Source organism: Eucyclogobius newberryi, unplaced genomic scaffold, assembly GCF_026437365.1.
Source record: "Eucyclogobius newberryi isolate DKJ021-1_F unplaced genomic scaffold, fEucNew1.0.hap1 SCAF_3, whole genome shotgun sequence".
Classification (NCBI taxonomy): Eukaryota; Metazoa; Chordata; class Actinopteri; order Gobiiformes; family Gobiidae; genus Eucyclogobius; species Eucyclogobius newberryi.
The window spans coordinates 41,222,248-41,237,182 of NW_027315945.1; the positions used below are offsets into that span (position 1 = coordinate 41,222,248).

At 56.3% G+C, this 14,935-nt stretch overlaps 2 protein-coding genes across 2 annotated transcripts in view; one reads left to right on the forward strand and one right to left on the reverse strand.

The window, feature by feature from the left end:
* Positions 1 to 156, forward strand: part of LOC140374624 (DENN domain-containing protein 4B-like) — a 20,721-nt gene extending 20,565 nt beyond the window's left edge. The window contains exon 8 of the mRNA XM_072461553.1: positions 136 to 156. Coding sequence (XP_072317654.1) covers positions 136 to 156 — 21 coding nt within the window. The remainder of the gene's footprint in view (positions 1 to 135) is intronic.
* Positions 9 to 14,549, reverse strand: LOC140374625 (uncharacterized). The gene is made up of 7 exons (XM_072461554.1): positions 14,455 to 14,549; positions 14,259 to 14,395; positions 12,427 to 13,450; positions 11,753 to 11,876; positions 4,641 to 4,834; positions 2,934 to 2,968; positions 9 to 1,798 (listed from the first exon to the last, which is right to left on the reverse strand). The coding sequence occupies exons 1-7, from the start codon at positions 14,517 to 14,519 to the stop codon at positions 255 to 257; spliced, it is 3,123 nt and encodes a 1,040-aa protein (XP_072317655.1). The 5' UTR covers positions 14,520 to 14,549; the 3' UTR covers positions 9 to 254.
* Between the last annotated feature and the right edge of the window lie 386 nt (positions 14,550 to 14,935).

The window sequence follows — 14,935 nt, forward strand, 5'->3', positions numbered from 1 at the left end:
TAAACCTCCATCTTGAGTAAGCGGACTGAACAGCTGAAGGGCCCGTCTCCTTAAACCTCCATCTTGAGTAAGTGGACTGAACAGCTGAAGGGCCCGTCTCCTTAAACCTCCATCTTGAGTAAGCGGACTGAACAGCTGAAGGGCCCGTCTCCTTAAACCTCCATCTTGAGTAAGCGGACTGAACAGCTGAAGGGCCCGTCTCCTTAAACCTCCATCTTGAGTAAGCGGACTGAACAGCTGAAGGGCCCGTCTCCTTAAACCTCCATCTTGAGTAAGCGGACTGAACAGCTGAAGAGCCTGTCTCCTTTGTGCAGTTCCATGTGACCTTTCAGCGCGACCTTTGAGGAGAAACCCTGAGCACAGATGCCACACTCGAAGGGTTTCTCGGAGGCGTGCGTGTTCTTGTGGATGTTCAGCCCCGGCTCCGACGCAAACTCCTTCAAGCAGATCGAACACCTGAATGGCCCCTCCCCCGTGTGGATCTTGGTGTGTCTCTTCAGTTTACATTTGGTCCTAAAGGTCTTTGCGCAGAATGGACAGCTGAAAGGCTTCTCTCCGGTGTGCACCCGCATGTGCTTGTTGAACCACCACTCGGCCACAAAGTGCTTGTCACAGACGGAGCAGCTGTAAGGTCTCTCTCCGGTGTGACGGATGTTCATGTGGAACTCCAGAGACTTCTGTTCAGCGAAGCCCTTTGCACAGACGGGACACTTCAGCCCGGAGTGGACCCGCAGGTGCTTCAGCAGCGACTTCTTCTGCACGTACGTCTTGGAGCAGAAGGAGCAGCCGTAAGGCCTCTCTCCCGTGTGGCTCCTCATGTGCTCGTTGAGACCGCCGCTCTGCTTGAACCCCATGCCGCAGACCGAACACCTGAAGGGCCTCTCCCCGGTGTGCGTCCTCATGTGCGTCTTCAGCTGCGTCTTCACTTTGAAGGCTTTGGCGCAGACGGAGCATTTGAAGTGCTTCTCGTCCGTGTGGATCTTGGCGTGCTGCGTCAGGTGGCTTTTCTCGGTGAACTCCCGCCCGCACAGCGCGCACTTGAAAGGCCGCTCGCCCGTGTGGACCCTCATGTGCAGCTTCACCCGCTTCTTCTCGGCGAACACCTTGTCGCAGAGCGTGCACTTGTACGGCTTCTCCCCCCTGTGCGTGAGGATGTGCATCTTCAGACTCTGCCGCTGCGTGTAGGTCCTGGAGCAGATGGAGCAGCTGAAGGGTCTCTCTCCTGTGTGGATCCTCATGTGCAGGTTCACGTGGTCTTTTGTCCTGAACTCCTTGGCACAGACTGTACATTTGAAAGGTTTCTCGCCCGTGTGGATCCTCATGTGGACCTTGAGCTTGCAGCTGCGGATGAAGCCTCGTCCGCAGACCACACATTTGAAGGGTTTCTCCTGCAGGTGCGTGAGCTGGTGGCTCCTCAGCCTCTTGTTGGTGGGGAAGCCTTTGCCGCACTGAGCGCAGAGCTTCATCTGCCCAGCAGCTGGAGCTTTGGTGCGTCTGTGCGGCGCCTGCGCCTGAGCGCGCCAGTCCTCAGAGTCGTCCGTGTCGGAGGAGAGACGCCCGTCGCTCTCGGACTCTTCCTCTGCGTCGCTGTCGTCCCGGAGCTCCTCCTCCTTCACTTCCTGTCGGCTCCTCACTTCCTGTCGGCTCCTCACTTCCTGTCGGCTCCTCACTTCCTGTCGGCTCCTCACTTCCTGTCGGCTCCTCACTTCCTGTTCGCTCCTCACGGACACGATGACCGGGATCGACTCGATTTCATGCTCCTCCAGCTCCTCTTTGACCTTCATCGGACTCTGAACACCTGCAAGGACATGACACAGGGGTGACTAAAGGGCAGTAAAGAGAGACTAAAAGGCTGTAAAGAGAGACTAAAAGGCTGTAAAGAGAGACTAAAGGGCTGTAAAGAGAGACTAAAGGGCTGTAAAGAGAGACTAAAGGGCAGTAAAGAGAGACTAAAGGGCAGTAAAGAGAGACTAAAGGGCAGTAAAGAGAGAGTAAAGAGAGACTAAAAGGCTGTAAAGAGAGACTAAAAGGCTGTAAAGAGAGACTAAAGGGCTGTAAAGAGAGACTAAAGGGCTGTAAAGAGAGACTAAAGGGCTGTAAAGAGAGACTAAAGGGCTGTAAAGAGAGACTAAAGGGCTGTAAAGAGAGACTAAAGGGCTGTAAAGAGAGACTAAAGGGCTGTAAAGAGAGACTAAAGGGCTGTAAAGAGAGACTAAAAGGCTGTAAAGAGAGACTAAAGGGCTGTAAAGAGAGACTAAAGAGCTGTAAAGAGACTAAAGAGCTGTAAAGAGAGACTAAAGAGCTGTAAAGAGAGACTAAAGGGCTGTAAAGAGAGACTAAAAGGCTGTAAAGAGAGACTAAAGAGCTGTAAAGAGAGACTAAAGGGCTGTAAAGAGAGACTAAAGAGCTGTAAAGAGAGACTAAAGGGCTGTAAAGGGAGACTAAAGGGCTGTAAAGAGAGACTAAAGAGCTGTAAAGAGAGACTAAAGGGCTGTAAAGAGAGACTAAAGAGCTGTAAAGAGAGACTAAAGGGCTGTAAAGAGAGACTAAAGGGCTGTAAAGAGAGACTAAAGAGCTGTAAAGAGAGACTAAAGGGCTGTAAAGGGAGACTAAAGGGCTGTAAAGAGAGACTAAAGAGCTGTAAAGAGAGACTAAAGGGCAGTAAAGAGAGACTAAAGGGCTGTAAAGAGAGACTAAAGAGCTGTAAAGAGAGACTAAAGAGCTGTAAAGAGAGACTAAAGGGCTGTAAAGAGAGACTAAAGAGCTGTAAAGAGAGACTAAAAGGCTGTAAAGAGAGACTAAAGGGCAGTAAAGAGAGACTAAAGGGCTGTAAAGAGAGACTAAAGGGCTGTAAAGAGAGACTAAGGCCCAAAGTCACTGGGACAGGCTCCAGTCACCCGCCTAAGGCCCAAAGGTGGTTAAAGGTTCCTCACCTGGGTGTGGTTCCTCCTTGAGTTCCTCTGTGGCGCTGCACCAGAACACAAGAGTTACTCGAGTACATTCAAATATCAGAAACATAATAAACTTCTGTCACATGACCCAGAATGAACAGAATGACAAAGAATAAGTCAAAAGAGAAACAATAAAACTGTGATAAGATAATGACAATAAAGAAATAAAACTCAGATACAAAATGAGAATAAAAGTTAAAAATAGGCATAAAATTTACAGATGTCGTGCAGAAAGTGACAGTGTTTAAAGGAGCAATGGACGATTTTTCGGCGATTTGAGAACTCCCCCGTGCTCGTGCCCCTCCCCCGTGCTCGTGCCCCTCCCCCGTGCTCGTGCCCCTCCCCCGTGCTCGTGCCCCTCCCCCGTGCACGTGCCTGCACGTGCCTGCTTGAGGGGAGTGGCCTCCTGCCTGAGGGGAGTGGCCTCCTGCCTGAGGGGCGTGGCCTCCTGCCTGAAGGGGAGTGGCCCCCTACCTGAGGGGAGTGGCCCCCTGCTTGAGGGGAGTGGCCCCCTACCTGAGGGGAGTGGCCCCCTGCTTGAGGGGAGTGGCCCCCTGCTTGAGGGGAGTGGCCCGCTGCTTGAGGGGAGTGGCCCGCTGCTTGAGGGGAGTGGCCCGCTGCTTGAGGGGAGTGGCCCGCTGCCTGAGGGGCGTGGCCTCCTGCCTGAAGGGGAGTGGCCCCCTACCTGAAGGGGAGTGGCCCCCTACCTGAAGGGGAGTGGCCCCCTACCTGAGGGGAGTGGCCCCCTACCTGAGGGGAGTGGCCCCCTGCTTGAGGGGAGTGGCCCGCTGCCTGAGGGGAGTGGCCTCCTGCTTGAGGGGTGTGGCCTCCTGCCTGAGGGGTGTGGCCTCCTGCCTGAGGGGTGTGGCCTCCTGCCTGAGGGGTGTGGCCTCCTGCCTGAGGGGTGTGGCCTCCTGCCTGAGGGGAGTGGCCTCCTGCTTGAGGGGTGTGGCCTCCTGCCTGAGGGGAGTGGCCTCCTGCCTGAGGGGAGTGGCCTCCTGCCTGAGGGGAGTGGCCTCCTGCTTAGAAGTCTGCAGTCGATCACCTTCTCAGCAGAGGGCGCTGTAGTCTCTGTTTGTCCCTGTCTGTGGCTCCAGCGTTCCACACGGTGATGGAGGAGGTGATGGAGGAGTTGATGACGTGATGGAGGAGTTGATAGGGGTGACGGAGGAGGTGATGGAGGAGGTGACGGAGGAGATGAGGAGGTGACAGAGGTGATAGAGGAGGTGACGGAGGAGTTGATGACGTGATGGAGTTGATAGGGGTGACGGAGGAGGTGACAAAGGTGATGGAGGTGACAGAGGTGATAGAGGAGGTGACGGAGGAGTTGATAAGGTGACAGAGGAGGTGATAAGTGATGGAGGAGGAGGTGATGGAGGTGACGGGAGGTGACAGAGGTGATAGAGGAGGACTCTTCCAGTCCCAAGATGGCCGCCGCCATGACAGTCTGTCCCTCTAGTGTTCAGTGTGACTCACAGGTTTACGGCCTTGTCCGGACTCTTCCCCCCCCGGGCCCCTGCACCTCCTCCACCCGGGCCCCGGCCCCAGCCCGAGGCCAAAGGCCCCGCTCCCGCCGCAGTGTCCCCGGCGTGTCCGTGTCCCCGGTGTGTCCGTGTCCCCGGTATGTCCGTGTCCCCGGTGTGTCCGTGTCCCCGGTGGTCAGAGCTCCTGTTTTGTCTCTAAACTCACCTGTTCTCCTCCTGCTCCTTTGGCTCCCACAGCTCCGGCTCCTGCTTCAGCTTCACGTGCGCCATGTTTGTGTCTTTAAGGACAAACAGCGGGACAAACAGCGGGACAAACACCGGGACAAACAGCGGGACAAGCGCCGGGACGAGCAGGAGCCCTGGCGCATGCGCAGACGTGGCTCCGCTCTCTGCTGCCCCCTACAGATCCGGTCACGCCTCAGGTTTAAACGCTGATGAGACAAATATAATATAAACTAATGAAAGAAATAAAAACCTTCTTGTTTAAATAAAACATGATTAAAACTCAGTCCTAAACATTTAAAATACCCAAAGTCTCCTAAATAAAATCAACATGTTTGTGGCTTTAGAACCAGCTGCTATTTCCATTAAGACGGTTTTATTCTTAACCAAATAAAGGTCCATATGTTGAGAATAATAACGTTTCATACGTTTTATTGTCGTAGTTTTTCACTGAAGGAAAAACATTTCTAATAAATTTGGTCTCGTTTGTTTGAAAAAGCTTCTTTAGGACAAAATATTTTTAATAAAAGAACTATTTCCTGTGACGTCAGATCATCATTTTCTCCTCGTTTCTTCTTCATTTCCTGTTGCATTTGAAGAACTGTTGTCATGGAAACATGTCATGTGACCAGAACTTTAACCATGAAATAATCACGTTAAGAGAAGTTAGACGTGAGTCTCAGTGAGTTTGAGACAAGGACACCGGGACACGAGGACACCGGGACACGAGGACACCGGGACACGAGGACACCGGGACACGAGGACACCGGGACACCGGGACACGAGGACACCGGGACACGAGGACACCGGGACACGAGGACACCGGGACACGAGGACACCGGGACACGAGGACACCAGGACACCGGGACACGAGGACACCGGGACACGAGGACACCGTGACACCAGGACACCGGGACACGAGGACACCGGGACACGAGGACACCGGGACACCAGGACACCGGGACACGAGGACACCGTGACACCAGGACACCGGGACACGAGGACACCGGGACACCAGGACAGGAGGACACCGGGACACGAGGACACCAGGACACCAGGACACCAGGACACCGGGACACGAGGACACCGTGACACGAGGACACCGTGACACCAGGACACCGGGACACGAGGACACCGTGACACCAGGACACGAGGACACCGGGACACGAGGACACGAGGACACCGGGACACGAGGACACCGGGACACGAGGACACCAGGACACGAGGACACCGTGACACCGGGACACGAGGACACCGTGACACCAGGACACCGGGACACGAGGACACCGTGACACGAGGACACCGTGACACCGGGACACGGGGACACCGGGACACCGGGACACGAGGACACCGGGACACGAGGACACCGGGACACGAGGACACCAGGACACCGGGACACGAGGACACCGGGACACGAGGACACCGGGACACGAGGACACCAGGACACCGGGACACGAGGACACCGGGACACGAGGACACCGGGACACGAGGACACCAGGACACCGGGACACGAGGACACCGGGACACGAGGACACCGTGACACGAGGACACCGTGACACCAGGACACCGGGACACGAGGACACCGGGACACCAGGACACCGGGACACGAGGACACCGGGACACCGGGACACCGTGACACCAGGACACCGGGACACGAGGACACCGGGACACCAGGACATGGTGACACCAGGACACCGGGACACCAGGACACCGGGACACCAGGACAGGAGGACACCGGGACACGAGGACACCAGGACACCAGGACACCGGGACACGAGGACACCGTGACACGAGGACACCGTGACACCAGGACACCGGGACACGAGGACACCGTGACACCAGGACACCGGGACACGAGGACACCGGGACACGAGGACACCGGGACACGAGGACACCGTGACACCGGGACACGAGGACACCGTGACACCAGGACACCGGGACACGAGGACACCGTGACACGAGGACACCGTGACACCGGGACACGGGGACACCGGGACACGAGGACACCGGGACACGAGGACACCGTGACACCGGGACACCGTGACACCGGGACACCGTGACACCGGGACACGAGGACACCGTGACACCAGGACACCGGGACACGAGGACACCGTGACACCGGGACACGAGGACACCGTGACACCAGGACACCGGGACACGGGGACACGGGGACACCGGGACACCAGGAGACGAGTCGCTCCACCTCCTGTAGTTGAGCCCAATGAGGGTGGTGTCGTCATGGTGATGAGGGTGATGTCGTCATGGAGATGAGGGTGGTGTCGTCATGGTGATGAGGGTGGTGTCGTCATGGAGATGAGGGTGGTGTCGTCATGGTGATGAGGGGGTGTCGTCATGGTGATGAGGGGGTGTCGTCATGGTGATGAGGGTGGTGTCGTCATGGTGATGAGGGGGTGTCGTCATGGTGATGAGGGGGTGTCGTCAGGGTGATGAGGGTGGTGTCGTCAGGGTGATGAGGGGGTGTCGTCATGGTGATGAGGGTGGTGTCGTCAGGGTGATGAGGTGGTGTCGTCATGGAGATGAGGTGGTGTCGTCATGGAGATGAGGGTGGTGTCGTCAGGGTGATGAGGGTGGTGTCGTCAGGGTGATGAGGTGGTGTCGTCATGGAGATGAGGGTGGTGTCGTCATGGTGATGAGGGTGGTGTCGTCATGGTGATGAGGGGGTGTCGTCATGGTGATGAGGGTGGTGTCGTCATGGTGATGAGGGGGTGTCGTCATGGTGATGAGGTGGTGTCGTCATGGTGATGAGGGTGGTGTCGTCATGGTGATGAGGGTGGTGTCGTCATGGAGATGAGGGGGTGTCGTCATGGTGATGAGGTGGTGTCGTCATGGTGATGAGGGTGGTGTCGTCATGGTGATGAGGGGGTGTCGTCAGGGTGATGAGGGTGGTGTCGTCATGGTGATGAGGTGGTGTCGTCATGGAGATGAGGGTGGTGTCGTCATGGTGATGAGGGTGGTGTCGTCATGGTGATGAGGTGGTGTCGTCATGGAGATGAGGGTGGTGTCGTCATGGTGATGAGGGTGGTGTCGTCATGGTGATGAGGGTGGTGTCGTCATGGAGATGAGGGTGGTGTCGTCATGGAGATGAGGGTGGTGTCGTCATGGTGAGGGTGGTGTCGTCATGGAGATGAGGTGGTGTCGTCATGGTGATGAGGGTGGTGTCGTCATGGTGATGAGGGTGGTGTCGTCATGGTGATGAGGGGGTGTCGTCATGGTGATGAGGGTGGTGTCGTCATGGTGAGGGTGGTGTCGTCATGGAGATGAGGTGGTGTCGTCATGGTGATGAGGTGGTGTCGTCATGGTGATGAGGGTGGTGTCGTCATGGTGATGAGGGGGTGTCGTCATGGTGATGAGGGTGGTGTCGTCATGGTGATGAGGGGGTGTCGTCATGGTGATGAGGGTGGTGTCGTCAGGGTGATGAGGGTGGTGTCGTCATGGTGATGAGGTGGTGTCGTCATGGAGATGAGGGTGGTGTCGTCATGGAGATGAGGGTGGTGTCGTCATGGAGATGAGGGTGGTGTCGTCATGGTGATGAGGGGGTGTCGTCATGGTGATGAGGGGGTGTCGTCATGGTGATGAGGTGGTGTCGTCATGGTGATGAGGGTGGTGTCGTCATGGTGATGAGGGTGGTGTCGTCATGGTGATGAGGTGGTGTCGTCATGGTGATGAGGGTGGTGTCGTCATGGAGATGAGGGGGTGTCGTCATGGTGATGAGGGGGTGTCGTCATGGAGATGAGGGTGGTGTCGTCATGGAGATGAGGGTGGTGTCGTCATGGTGATGAGGGTGGTGTCGTCATGGAGATGAGGGTGGTGTCGTCATGGTGATGAGGGGGTGTCGTCACGGTGATGAGGGTGGTGTCGTCACGGAGATGAGGGTGGTGTCGTCACGGAGATGAGGGTGGTGTCGTCACGGAGATGAGGGTGGTGTCGTCACGGAGATGAGGGGGTGTCGTCAGGGTGATGAGGTGGTGTCGTCAGGGTGATGAGGGTGGTGTCGTCATGGTGATGAGGTGGTGTCGTCATGGAGATGAGGGTGGTGTCGTCATGGAGATGAGGGTGGTGTCGTCATGGTGATGAGGGTGGTGTCGTCATGGTGATGAGGGGGTGTCGTCATGGTGATGAGGTGGTGTCGTCATGGTGATGAGGGTGGTGTCGTCATGGTGATGAGGGTGGTGTCGTCATGGTGATGAGGGTGGTGTCGTCATGGTGATGAGGGTGGTGTCGTCAGGGTGATGAGGTGGTGTCGTCATGGTGATGAGGGTGGTGTCGTCATGGAGATGAGGGGGTGTCGTCATGGTGATGAGGTGGTGTCGTCATGGAGATGAGGGTGGTGTCGTCATGGAGATGAGGGTGGTGTCGTCATGGTGATGAGGGGGTGTCGTCATGGTGATGAGGGTGGTGTCGTCACGGTGATGAGGGGGTGTCGTCACGGAGATGAGGGTGGTGTCGTCACGGAGATGAGGGTGGTGTCGTCACGGAGATGAGGGTGGTGTCGTCACGGAGATGAGGGTGGTGTCGTCACGGAGATGAGGGTGGTGTCGTCACGGAGATGAGGGTGGTGTCGTCATGGTGATGAGGGTGGTGTCGTCATGGAGATGAGGGTGGTGTCGTCACGGTGATGAGGGGGTGTCGTCATGGTGATGAGGGGGTGTCGTCATGGTGATGAGGGTGGTGTCGTCATGGTGATGAGGGTGGTGTCGTCATGGTGATGAGGGGGTGTCGTCATGGTGATGAGGGGGTGTCGTCAGGGTGATGAGGGTGGTGTCGTCAGGGTGATGAGGGGGTGTCGTCATGGTGATGAGGGTGGTGTCGTCAGGGTGATGAGGTGGTGTCGTCATGGAGATGAGGTGGTGTCGTCATGGAGATGAGGGTGGTGTCGTCATGGTGATGAGGGTGGTGTCGTCAGGGTGATGAGGTGGTGTCGTCATGGAGATGAGGGTGGTGTCGTCATGGTGATGAGGGTGGTGTCGTCATGGTGATGAGGGGGTGTCGTCATGGTGATGAGGGTGGTGTCGTCATGGTGATGAGGGGGTGTCGTCATGGTGATGAGGTGGTGTCGTCATGGTGATGAGGGTGGTGTCGTCATGGTGATGAGGGTGGTGTCGTCATGGAGATGAGGGGGTGTCGTCATGGTGATGAGGTGGTGTCGTCATGGTGATGAGGGTGGTGTCGTCATGGTGATGAGGGGGTGTCGTCAGGGTGATGAGGGTGGTGTCGTCATGGTGATGAGGTGGTGTCGTCATGGAGATGAGGGTGGTGTCGTCATGGTGATGAGGGTGGTGTCGTCATGGTGATGAGGTGGTGTCGTCATGGAGATGAGGGTGGTGTCGTCATGGTGATGAGGGTGGTGTCGTCATGGTGATGAGGGTGGTGTCGTCATGGAGATGAGGGTGATGTCGTCATGGTGAGGGTGGTGTCGTCATGGAGATGAGGTGGTGTCGTCATGGTGATGAGGGTGGTGTCGTCATGGTGATGAGGGTGGTGTCGTCATGGTGATGAGGGGGTGTCGTCATGGTGATGAGGGTGGTGTCGTCATGGTGAGGGTGGTGTCGTCATGGAGATGAGGTGGTGTCGTCATGGTGATGAGGTGGTGTCGTCATGGTGATGAGGGTGGTGTCGTCATGGTGATGAGGGGGTGTCGTCATGGTGATGAGGGTGGTGTCGTCATGGTGATGAGGGGGTGTCGTCATGGTGATGAGGGTGGTGTCGTCAGGGTGATGAGGGTGGTGTCGTCATGGTGATGAGGTGGTGTCGTCATGGAGATGAGGGTGGTGTCGTCATGGAGATGAGGGTGGTGTCGTCATGGAGATGAGGGTGGTGTCGTCATGGTGATGAGGGGGTGTCGTCATGGTGATGAGGGGGTGTCGTCATGGTGATGAGGTGGTGTCGTCATGGTGATGAGGGTGGTGTCGTCATGGTGATGAGGGTGGTGTCGTCATGGTGATGAGGGTGGTGTCGTCAGGGTGATGAGGGTGGTGTCGTCATGGAGATGAGGGTGGTGTCGTCATGGAGATGAGGGGGTGTCGTCATGGTGATGAGGTGGTGTCGTCATGGAGATGAGGGTGGTGTCGTCATGGAGATGAGGGTGGTGTCGTCATGGTGATGAGGGTGGTGTCGTCATGGAGATGAGGGTGGTGTCGTCATGGTGATGAGGGGGTGTCGTCATGGTGATGAGGGTGGTGTCGTCATGGAGATGAGGGTGGTGTCGTCACGGAGATGAGGGTGGTGTCGTCACGGAGATGAGGGTGGTGTCGTCACGGAGATGAGGGGGTGTCGTCATGGTGATGAGGGTGGTGTCGTCAGGGTGATGAGGGTGGTGTCGTCATGGTGATGAGGTGGTGTCGTCATGGAGATGAGGGTGGTGTCGTCATGGAGATGAGGGTGGTGTCGTCATGGTGATGAGGGTGGTGTCGTCATGGTGATGAGGGGGTGTCGTCATGGTGATGAGGTGGTGTCGTCATGGTGATGAGGGTGGTGTCGTCATGGTGATGAGGGTGGTGTCGTCATGGTGATGAGGGTGGTGTCGTCATGGTGATGAGGGTGGTGTCGTCAGGGTGATGAGGTGGTGTCGTCATGGTGATGAGGGTGGTGTCGTCATGGAGATGAGGGGGTGTCGTCATGGTGATGAGGTGGTGTCGTCATGGAGATGAGGGTGGTGTCGTCATGGAGATGAGGGTGGTGTCGTCATGGTGATGAGGGGGTGTCGTCATGGAGATGAGGGTGGTGTCGTCATGGAGATGAGGGTGGTGTCGTCACGGAGATGAGGGTGGTGTCGTCACGGAGATGAGGGTGGTGTCGTGGCTGGAGGAGCATCAGTTTCACAGGGAGAAGAGCAGGGGGTGCAGTGCACAGCCCTGTGGAACTCCTGTGCTGATGGTGCGAGTGTCTGAGACGTTCTCCTCCAGCCACTGCCTCCATCAGGAAGTCAGAGCTCCACCTGCGGGTGGAGTCAGGCACATGGAGCTGGGAGAGTCCACAAACAGGATCCTGCACGCTCCGCCCCACATGCCCCGCCCCACATGCCCCGCCCCAACTCTGCCCCCTTCAACAAACAATAACGTTTAGAAATGTAATTACCGAGGGGGTGTGGTCAGTCCGAGTCTGCAGGGACCACGCCCCCTCAGGCGGACCACGCCCCTTCAGGCGGACCACGCCCCCTCGGCCCTCAGGCGGACCACGCCCCTTCAGGCTGATGCAGAAGCTGCAGGTTTTTTTCTTTTAAAAGTTTTTTGAATGAATAAAAAGAACTTGAAAAACTCAATGATTCAAACTGTGCAACATTTGCAGCTTCATAATTAGTGAAGTTAGAATCAGTTCATATCTTACATTTTCAATCATTACAGTCAACGAGCTTCAAACAGGTAATTATTATAAACAAAGGATTTCAGTCCCGTTTGCCTTTGTGCTCGTCCCAAACGCAGAGAAACAGGAACTAAAGTCTGAACGTGCCGGAGCAGGAACAATAATCACGTCGAATCGACCATGAACGTGATCAACTCAGACTGAGCCAAGTTCATTCAGTTTTGAGCATTTTGACCCTGAAAAGAGCTTTTTAAATCTAGAAAATCAAGTCTTTTCCTCAGTATGACATGGAGTTTGTGCTCGTAGCATCGTGCTCGTAGCATCGTGCTCGTAGCATCGTGCTCGTAGCATCGTGCGGCGCCGCCACGTGCCACAAACACTCATGGGTTGAGTTTGTGTCACATTTGAAGTCGATGGAAACAAACACAGGCAGAACATGCAAACTCTACTCCGCGGCGTCGCTCTCTGGACACGGCGGCGCTCGGTCCTCCGCGTGGACGATCATGTGACTCTTCACTTGACACTTTCGTAAAAACTTCTTGTCGCAGATGGGACAGCTGAAAGGTTTGTCGCCCACGTGGATCAGCATGTGCGAGTTCAGATGCGTCTGACGCGAGAAGGACTTGTCGCAGAAGGGACAGCTGAAAGGCCGCAGCCCGGAGTGTGTGGACACGTGCGACTTCAGGTGGTCCTGCCGCGAGAACGCCTTGCTGCAAACTGGGCAGCTGAAAGGTTTCTCCTTGCTGTGTGTGGGCAGGTGCCGGTGCAGGAGCGTGTTGTCGGCGAACTCCTGACCGCACTGCGAGCACACGAAAGGTCCTTCCCCCGCGTGGCTGATCATGTGCACTTTCAGGTGGTTGGAGCGCGAGAAGCACTTGTTGCACACCGGGCAGCTGAAAGGTCTCTCGCCGGTGTGCACTCGGGTGTGAGACTTGAGCGTGCTCCTGTCGGTGAAGGTCTTCTGGCACACGGAGCAGCTGAAAGGCCTCTCGCCCGTGTGGATCCTCATGTGCGTCTTCAGGTTGGTCTCCTGGGTGAAGGTCTTGGCGCAGAGGACGCAGCTGAACGGCTTCTCGCCCGTGTGCGTCAGCAGGTGGCGCCTCACGGTGGCCATGTACTGAAAGGCCTTTCCGCACTCGGGGCACTTGTGCGGCCGCGCCTGACCGCGCTTCTTCCCCGCGGGCGTCGTCGGGCTGCGCTCGGGCTCCTGCGGCTCCGGGGCCGGACTCGACGCCAACGAAGAGTCAAAATACTCAGCGTCCAGAGAATGGTCCAGGTCTGGGTCTCGGTCGGACTCTGGAGGCAGGTCTGACCTCGAGTCTTCCCTCTCCAGCTCCACGTCCTCCTCGTCTTCCTCGTCTCCCACGTCCTCCTCGTCTTCCTCGTCTTCTCTCTTGACGATGACGCTGAGGATCGAGCTCTTCGGTTCCTCTGGTTCTTCTTTGACCTGGACAAGACTCAAGCTCTGGACGCCTGCAAGAGACAAACCATAAAAACTCAGTGTGGTTCTGTTCTTTCTAGACCAGGTTTAGGTCCAGGTCCAGGTCCAGGTCCAGGTCCAGGTCCAGGTCCAGGTCCAGGTCCAGGTCCAGGTCCAGGTCCAGGTCCAGGTCTACTAAACGTTTCTCGCTTCACTCCGTCTGGGCCGGCTCCTGCAGCTGTGATTGGTCTGGACCAATCACAGAGCAGCATTGTGGTTTGGGCGGAGCCAAAGGGGAAACGCCCAAAGGAACAAAACAAACTGTTTGAAACTTAAAGAAACTCTTTACCTTTTCTGAAGGTCGGATCCATCGCTCTGCAAGAAACACACACAATCAGTCTTTACGGAGCAGTGACGGGGCGGGGCCGGGGGGCGGGGCCAGGGGGCGGGGCCGGGGCCAGGGGCCTGAGTCGCTCGCGCTTCCATACGATATCTTACATGTCTAATATCGATGCTAAAACTCCGTCTCAGTCGTTTATTCCAGAAACACATTTAGAGTGAAACGTCTGGACACGAGACGTTTCAGCCGCTCGTCCCGCTGAAACATCAGGGCTGAAAGGGGGCGTGGCCACAGCTCAGATCAAGAGCAGAACAAAACACGGGGAAGTGGGCGGGGCCATTACTGTATGAGATATTCATGATGACAGTCACGTGACACTGCGCATGTGCAGTGTCACGTGACCATCTTTACGTGGCAGAAATGTGCAAAATGCATTTCCTCAGATTTCCTAGAATTATGCACAAAACTGACAGTGCGCATGCGCAGTAGCAAAAACGCGCAAACATCGTTTTGAGTCTGACCCACGCGCACGCGCAGCACGTCATGGGACAGATCCCACTGTGTCCAAGCTTCAGATCTGATCACGGGGATCCCGGGGATCACGGGGATCCCGGGGATCACGGGGATCCCGGGGACCACGGGGCCCGGTTCCGTTGCTCTGACAAAGCGCAGACACAATGGCGCAGGCTCGAGCTCCTGTTTTGTCTCTAAACTCACCTGTTCTCCTCCTGCTCCTTTGGCTCCCACAGCTCCGGCTCCTGCTTCAGCTTCACGTGCGCCATGTTTGTGTCTTTAAGGACAAACAGCGGGACAAACAGCGGGACAAACAGCGGGACAAACAGCGGGACGAGGCTCAGGCTCCGCACTGCTTGGCTCGCGCTCCGCGCTCTGCTGCCCCCTACAGACCCGGGGTCACATGTGCAGTGTAGAAGCTTCACTCACTTCTCACACAGAAGTGTCCTCAAGTCGGAGTAACGTTACTATTACTCAAGTAAAAGTACAAAGTGACGTCCAAGAAATGACTTGAGCAAAATAAAATCACAAGGTGAAACTTTTAGTCTGGACCAAACGTCACATGTGACTCATCCTTTTATCAGACGTGTTTCAGGATCATAAACACATGAACTTCCCCCACCCCAGACACCTCCTCCAGCTCCTCCCAGGCCACACCGACACACCTCCACAGGGAGGAGCAGAG

What these genes read in the sequence shown, in the direction of transcription:
- LOC140374625 (XM_072461554.1), bottom strand. Translation starts at nt 14,519, where the DNA reads ATGGCGCACGTGAAGCTGAAGCAGGAGCCGGAGCTGTGGGAGCCAAAG. An exon ending in AAGGAGCAGGAGGAGAACAG is followed by an intron (nt 14,396 to 14,454) that starts GTGAGTTTAGAG and finishes GCGCTTTGTCAG; the next exon opens with AGCAACGGAACCGGGCCCCG. An exon ending in AAGGAGCAGGAGGAGAACAG is followed by an intron (nt 2,969 to 4,640) that starts GTGAGTTTAGAG and finishes GTTCTGGTGCAG; the next exon opens with CGCCACAGAGGAACTCAAGG.